Raw genomic sequence first — 8,732 nt, forward strand, 5'->3', positions numbered from 1 at the left:
GTCCTATTCCTTAACCCAAGATGAAACACTTACACTGGGATTGGATCTCTCATTTTCTTTCAAATCCACAGATACTTTCAGTGTGAAACATTTAGGTTCTATTGTGAAGTCCACTAACGGCGCCAATCCGGAATTTGATTTCGTACCCGGATCAGTTTGAAGTACACTGACCAGAGAATGTGTCTCTAAGTGTAGTGACGTGCCACGAAGATTTCAGAAAGTCATTCCAACTCTCAAGAAAAATGAAGATATTCACATCACCAAATTACACAAGACTAGCCAGTTCGTGATTCTGAATACAGTTGTCCATAGATGTAAACTTTAGGATCATTTATATGATGCTGATCCATATGAAAGATTAGCATCCGATTCCCTTTAGTAATATAAGACCTTCAACTCTAGACTCAACCAATTGTTAAATAAACACCAGGACATTATGAAGTCAGTGAGGATGGTGAATCCTTCTCTTCCTTATATACATGGTCTCCTCCACCCAGACTGATTATATCATAAGTTATATATTATATTATAAGTTATCTCAATCGTTAGTAAAACATTAACAATGTTCAAGGAAAAGTCTCCTCAACGCATGTTATTAATAGCTTAGATTTTGTCAACAAAGAAACATTAACATACCTGATCATAAACTCATTGATTTTGACATGAATTCCCTTTTCACTAAAGTCCCCATTAATGAAACCATCACATATCTAAAGAGGAAATTACCCGATCTCAACTTTGACTTGTCCCTGCCCATAAAAACTTTCATTGACTTTGTTAAGCTTTGTTTACCTGATAATGTTGTCCAAGATGATGAAGGTAATTCTTATGGACAAAAATTTGGTCTTGCCATGGGAAATCTTCTTAGTCCGATTCTTAGTAACTTATGGAATATTTTGAGTCAAAATTCAACTTCAATCAATAATCATCCGAAAGTCTGGTTTAGATACGTGGATGATGTGTGGTCCTTGTGACCATCCTACGTGGATGATGTGTGGTCCTTGTGACCATCCTACGTGGATGATGTGTGGTCCTTGTGACCATCCTACGTGGATGATGTGTGGTCCTTGTGACCATCCTACGTGGATGATGTGTGGTCCTTGTGACCATCCTACGTGGATGATGTGTGGTCCTTGTGACCATCCTACGTGGATGATGTGTGGTCCTTGTGACCATCCTACGTGGATGATGTGTTGGTCCTTGTGACCATCCTACGTGGATGATGTGTGGTCCTTGTGACCATCCTACGTGGATGATGTGTGGTCCTTGTGACCATCCTACGTGGATGATGTGTGGTCTTGTGACCATCCTACGTGGATGATGTGTGGTCCTTGTGACCATCCTACGTGGATGATGTGTGGTTCCTTGTGACCATCCTACGTGGATGATGTGTGGTCCTTGTGACCATCCTACGTGGATGATGTGTGGTCCTTGTGACCATCCTACGTGGATGATGTGTGGTCCTTGTGACCATCCTACGTGGATGATGTGTGGTCCTTGTGACCATCCTACGTGGATGATGTGTGGTCCTTGTGACCATCCTACGTGGATGATGTGTGGTCCTTGTGACCATCCTGCGTGGATGATGTGTGGTCCTTGTGACCATCCTACGTGGATGATGTGTGGTCCTTGTGACCATCCTACGTGGATGATGTGTGGTCCTTGTGACCATCCTACGTGGATGATGTGTGGTCCTTGTGACCATCTTGCGTGGATGATGTGTGGGTCCTTGTGACCATCCTACGTGGATGATGTGTGGTCCTTGTGACCATCCTACGTGGATGATGTGTGGTCCTTGTGACCATCCTACGTGGATGATGTGTGGTCCTTGTGACCATCCTACGTGGATGATGTGTGGTCCTTGTGACCATCCTACGTGGATGATGTGTGGTCCTTGTGACCATCCTACGTGGATGATGTGTGGTCCTTGTGACCATCCTACGTGGATGATGTGTGGTCCTTGTGACCATCCTACGTGGATGATGTGTGGTCCTTGTGACCATCCTACGTGGATGATGTGTGGTCCTTGTGACCATCCTACGTGGATGATGTGTGGTCCTTGTGACCATCCTACGTGGATGATGTGTGGTCCTTGTGACCATCCTACGTGGATGATGTGTGGTCCTTGTGACCATCCTACGTGGATGATGTGTGGTCCTTGTGACCATCCTACGTGGATGATGTGTGGTCCTTGTGACCATCCTACGTGGATGATGTGTGGTCCTTGTGACCATCCTACGTGGATGATGTGTGGTCTTTGTGACCATCCTACGTGGATGATGTGTGGTCCTTGTGACCATCCTACGTGGATGATGTGTGGTCCTTGTGACCATCCTACGTGGATGATGTGTGGTCCTTGTGACCATCCTACGTGGATGATGTGTGGTCCTTGTGGCCATCCTACGTGGATGATGTGTGGTCCTTGTGACCATCCTGCGTGGATGATGTGTGGTCCTTGTGACCATCCTACGTGGATGATGTGTGGTCCTTGTGACCATCCTACGTGGATGATGTGTGGTCCTTGTGACCATCCTACGTGGATGATGTGTGGTCCTTGCGACCATCCTACGTGGATGATGTGTGGTCTTTGTGACCATCCTCCCAAGATTGTGATGTTTTCTTTAATGAGTCAAATAACAACCACCCAGCTATCAAATTCAAGATGGAGTGGGGAAAAGAAGGCAAATGGCACTTCCTAGATGTGGCGATAAATGAAGATTCTAATCATTTGTCCATTCAAATCTACAGGAAGCCTACCATCTGTGAGAGTTATTATTCATTATTTTTCAGTCCATGATTCATCTATGAAACTGTCTGTAATTATGTCTATGTCTTTAAGATCACTACGGATATGTGATCCCATAGGCCTGGTAGACCAGTGTAGACGTATCTTTAGGCAGATGTATTAACCCAATTGATTTGTGAACAAACCTTATTGGAAAGTTAGGACGACATTTTATGCTTCTTGTAACAAAAATGTGACAAATATGAATAAGTCGGAATGTTTAATGTTTCCCAAATTAGCTGATCTATGTTCTAAAAACATAACTTGTAAAGTTGCTTCCCAGAGCAATAACACCATTAGTAAGACCTTAACAAATAGTAGGCCAAAACTTAACAATTGGGTGAGTTTATACCACCAAATGCAAGGCATGTAAAGATATCTATATAGGCCAGAGAGGGAAAAACTGTAACGGAGAGGTGTTAGTGGCATCGTCATGCAGTACGCAGGGATGACCACAAAAATGCGATCGCTTAACATTGTCTTCAAAATGGTCATCCCATAGACCTTGAAAATACCATTATTCTATGCCCCTCTGCTGATTATGCCACACGCAACGTCACTGAATCTTAATTGCTAATACTAAAATCTTTAACTTGTCCCCAGGCACTTCTAAAACCCATCCTAGCATTAATTAAATCATTATGAGATAATTGACAAAACATGAAAACATTAAAAAAGGTTGTTCAAGACACACTCAGCTGCCCAGGTCAACCCCCGCCACGTGACCCCCTTAATCACTCTCCCATACAACTGTTAGACAAAGCAGACAGTGTTTGGTTTTTGCAGGTTGTTGTTGGACGGCGGGAACCAAGTGTGATGTTGGGAATTGAATAACTTTGCTAAGTACTGGCACCTGATGAAGTGGAATGTCTCCACGAAACATGTGCCACATGTGTACGAGAAAAATTACATGTTAGATGAAATTGTATGAACTCCTACTGAAGTGCGATTTCACCTACATACTATAATCAATCACAAGTGTGATAATCATATAATATATATATATATATATATATATATATATATATATATATATATATATATATATATATAGGGGAGAAGGAATACTACATCCGTAATCCCCGTGTGTCGTGCAAGGCGACTAACGAGGCGGGAACAGGGAGCTGGAAATCCCTCTTCTTGTAATTCAATTTCTAAAAGATGAAACAGAAGAAGGAGCCAGGTTGGGAGTGCTCGTCCTCCACGAAGGCTCAGACTGGAATGTCTGAACGTGTGTGTAGATGTAGCCACTATGAGAAGAGAGACAAGTGGTATGTTTGAAGAAAGAAACCAATATGTTCTGGCTCTGAGTGAAACGAAGCTCAGGGGTAAAGGGGAAGAATGGTTCGAAAATGTCTTAGAAATAAACTTAGGGGTTGGTGAGCGGACAAGAGCTAAAGAAGGATTAGTACTTCTACTGAAGTAGGAGTTGTGGGAGTGTAAGATTGATGTGGGTAAAACTGAAAGTGGATTGTGAGAAATGGGTGATTATGGTGCTTATCCACTGGTCAAGAGAAGAAATATCGTGAGCGGCAAGTGTTTTAGGAGCAGCTGAGTGAGTGTGTCAGCAGTTTGGATGCATGAGACCGGGTATTAATGATGGGTGATTTAAATGCGAAGATAAGTAACGAGGCAGTTGGAGGTATGATTAGTTCACATGGGGTGTTCAGAGGTATGAATGGAAATGGTGAAGAACTTGTGGAGTTGTGTGCTGAAAAAAAGACGAGTGATTGGGAATACTTTGCTTTAAAAGAGAGATATACACAAACATACATATGTCAGTAGGAGAGATGATCAAGGGGCATTATTAGATTGCGAATTAATTGATAGGCGTGAAAAGACGGAATTTTTAATGTAAATGTGCTGAGATAGGGCAGCTGTTTGGATGTATGATTACTATCTTGTAAAGGCGAGGATGAATATTTGTAGAGGTTTTCGAAAAAGAAGAAACAATGTTGAGGAGAAGAGAGTGGTGAGGGTAAGTGAGCTTGGAAAGGTGACTTCTGTGAAGAACTACCAGCAGAAAATTCTCCTGGGTGCATCTATAAAGTGCCATGTACAAATTGTGATAAGTTTTATGTTGGGCAGATTGGTAAGGATCTTCATGTTAGACTTAAACAACATAAATATAGTATAAGAACGGGACAAGAATGAAATGCCTTGTTTAATCACGTTAAAAACTATGATCATTGTATTGACTGGAGTAATGCCATCTCAGTTACCAACTCTTAACTCCAGTACCACGAGAAATATCATTGAATCTCCTATTATTGAAATACACAAAGAATTATAATCTTAATATTAGTGGTCTATACAAATCGGATAACTTTATTGTTGATAAAATTTGTAAACAAGTCCCCTTCTTGTCCACATAATAAATTTATGATACGCTCGTTGTCTGTCTTGAACAATCGCATGTTTACCAAATGGCGTCCTACGTCTCTTCGTTGTAAATCAACTAACTGTTATATTTCTCTCTTGTGTCTCCCCTGATGATATGATTATTACACGAAAGTGCACTTGGGAACTTATCGTGTTTCATTTTCCCCGTGGACTCGTAGGAATATGTATATATATATATATATATATATATATATATATATATATATATATATATATATATATATATATATATATATATATATATATTTAATGCATGTATGACTCATGGTGAGGTGCCTGAGGATTGACAGAATGCTTGCATAGTGCAATTGTACAAAGGCAAATAGGATAAAAGTGAGTGCTCAAATTACAGAGGTATAAGTTTGTTGAGTATTCCTGGGAAATTATATGGGAGGGTATTGATTGAGAGGGTGAAGGCATGTACAGAGCATCAGATTGGGGAAGAGCAGTGTGGTTTCAGAAGTGGTAGAGGATGTGTGGATCAGGTGTTTGCTTTGAAGAATGTATGTGAGAAATACTTAGAAAAGCAAATGGATTTGAATGTAGCATTTATGGATCTGGAGAAGGCATATGATAGAGTTGATAGAGATGCTCTGTGGAAGGTATTAAGAATATATGGTGTGGGAGGCAAGTTGTTAGAAGCAGTGAAAAGTTTTTATCGAGGATGTAAGACATGTGTAAGTGTAGGAAGAGAGGAAAGTGATTGGTTCACAGTGAATGTAGGTTTGCGGCAGGGGTGTGTGATGTCTCCGTGGTTGTTTAATTTGTTTATGGATGGGGTTGTTAGGGAGGTAAATGCAAGAGTTTTGGAAAGAGGGGCAAGTATGAAGTCTGTTGTGGATGAGAGAGCTTGGGAAGTGAGTCAGCTGTTGTTCGATGATGATAGAGTGCTGGTGGCTGATTCATGTGAGAAACTGCAGAAGCTGGTGACTGAGTTTGGTAAAGTGTGTGAAAGAAGAAAGCTGAGAGTAAACGGAATAAGAGCAAGGTTATTAGTACAATAGGGTTGAGGGACAAGTCAATTGGGAGGTAAGTTTGAATGGAGAAAAACTGGAGGATGTGAAGTGTTTTAGATATCTGGGAGTGGGGTCGACAGTTCTGGGAGCATTGAAGAAAGTGTGGAAGTCGAGAACATTATCTCGGAAAGCAAAAATGGGTATGTTTGAAGGAATAGTGGTTCCGACAATGTTATATAGCTGCGAGGCGTGGGCTACGGATAGAGTTGTGCGGAGGAGGGTGGATGTGCTGGAAATGAGATGTTTGAGGACAATGTGAGGTGGTTTGATCGAGTAAGTAATAATAGAGTAAGAGAGATGTGTGGTAATAAAAAGAGTGTGGTTGAGAGAGCAGAAGAGGGTGTTTTGAAATGGTTTGGTCACATGGAGAGAATGAGTGAGAAAAGATTGACCGAGAAGATATATGTGTCAGAGGTGGAGGGAAAGAGGAGAAGTGGGAGACCAAATTGGAGGTGGAAAGATGGAGTGAAAAAGATTTTGAGTGATCGGGGCCTGAACATGCAGGAGGATGAAAGGCGTGCAAGGAATAGAGTGAATTGGAACGATGTGGTATACCGGGGTCGACGTGCTGTTAATGAATTGAACCAGGGCATGTGAAGCGTCTGGGGTAAACCATGGAAAGTTGTGTGGGGCCTGGATGTGGAAAGGGAGCTGTGGTTTCGGTGCATTATTACATGACAGCTAGAGACTGAGTGTGAATGAATGGGGCCTTTGTTGTCTTTTCCTAGTGCTACCTGGCACACATGAGGGGGGAGGGGGATGTTATTCCATTGTGTGCCGAGGTGGCGATGGGAATGAATAAAGGCAGACAGTGTGAATTGTTTGCATGTGTATATATGTATGTGTCTGTGTGTGTATATGTATGTGTACATTGAGATGTATGGGTATGTATATTTGCGTGTGTGGACGTGTATGTATATACATGTGTATGGGGGTGGGTTGGGCCATTTCTTTCGTCTGTTTCCTTGCGCTACCTCGCAAACGCGGGAGACAGCGACGAAGCAAAAAAAAAAAAGTATATATATATAAATATATATATATATATATATATATATATATATATATATATATATATAGATAGATAGATAGATATAGATAGATAGATAGATAGATAGACAGATAAAGGTAAATATAGATAATGAACACAGACAAATGAGCGCCTGTAAATGGCACAATGAGAGACACTTACGATGACGGCGGAGAGGCTTCCAGCTGTGGTGGTGTGGACGACGACCACGACCACCACAAGTGAGAGGAGGAGGAGGCGGGAGCGCGTGCTCATGGTGTGCAGGGGCAGGAGTGCGTGGCTGGACGCAGCGACACCGACTCTAATACCTCTGGCCTTCCCTCCCGCCCGGGGACGACACGCACGTCACACACACACACACACACACACACACACACCCAGGTGCTGGCAGTCTCCGTGATATAGCACCTCCATTATTCCCTCAGTGTGTGTCTTATTGACGTAGAATGTAAGATAAGGGGTGGACGACGTGTGTCAGCACTGGACTTTCTGACAAAGAAACCTTTGCTCATCTACCTTAATTGCTTATATCTAAGCGTTTACTGCAGTGAGTGGAATCCCCAGCTGTATGGTACTCGGTTCTCAGCCAGAAGACAACTACGTGGTTCAGAAAGTTCATCAATTTTCTCTCTCGCTTCCCTGTGTTAACAGAGGGGAAAGGAAGTCCCTAATTTGTAATAGAAAATAAAAGTGTATGTGTGTGTGTGTGTGTGTGTGTGTGTGTGTGTGTGTGTGTGTGTGTGTGTGTGTGTGTGTGTGTGTGTGTGTGTGTGTGTGTGTGTGTGTGTGTGTGTGTGTGTGTGTGTGTGTGTGTGTGTGTGTGTGTGTGTGTGTGTGTGTGTGTGTGTGCGTGTGCCATTTATTCATCACTAGGAGAGGGTCCTACGCTCGTGTTATGCCAGCATTTGTAAGGTATAGGAGACCAAGGAACGCCTACAGCTGGGTAAGGACGAAGGAACAGAGAGACTTTGAAAAGAATATGGAAGACAAGTCAGGAGAAAATCCGAAACTTTGCTATAAATTCATCAGGAGTGAAAATGTCAGTTCGGGAACAACGAACCAGGCTAAGGGACTCAGGAGAGAGATTTACCGAGGATGATGTGAGGATATGTGAGGGATTGAATACAAAGTTTTCATAGGTGACACTACAGCTCCATCACCAGTCAGATGGATCGAGGAAGAGGTAAGGGAAGGCAGTCAAATGTATAGAGTGTCCAACACCAGTCAGATGGATCGAGGAAGAGGTATGGGAAGGCAGTGAAATGTATAGAGTATAGAGACACAGAAGTCTGAACCTTCGTGACCAACATATGGCTCTTGGTCCTGACGAAATGTCTCCATATGTGATGATGATGTGTGACGCTGCACGTGATACATCGTTTGAAGTGTTCTTCAAGATGTTGCTGGAAAATATCACAGTGGCAAGAAGGAGGAGGGGCTGAGCTGCAGACTAGTCTCCCTACCCGGAGTGGTCAGTAAGACACTAGAAAAGATATGATCA

The 8,732-nt window shown here is 42.4% G+C and overlaps 1 protein-coding gene across 1 annotated transcript in view; it reads right to left on the minus strand.

Annotated features, from left to right (window-relative positions):
• Positions 1-7,486, minus strand: part of LOC139746738 (glutamate receptor ionotropic, delta-2-like) — a 59,489-nt gene extending 52,003 nt beyond the window's left edge. The window contains exon 1 of the mRNA XM_071658240.1: positions 7,394-7,486. Coding sequence (XP_071514341.1) covers positions 7,394-7,486 — 93 coding nt within the window. The remainder of the gene's footprint in view (positions 1-7,393) is intronic.
• Between the last annotated feature and the right edge of the window lie 1,246 nt (positions 7,487-8,732).

This window comes from Panulirus ornatus, chromosome 5 (assembly GCF_036320965.1).
Source record: "Panulirus ornatus isolate Po-2019 chromosome 5, ASM3632096v1, whole genome shotgun sequence".
NCBI lineage: Eukaryota > Metazoa > Arthropoda > Malacostraca > Decapoda > Palinuridae > Panulirus > Panulirus ornatus.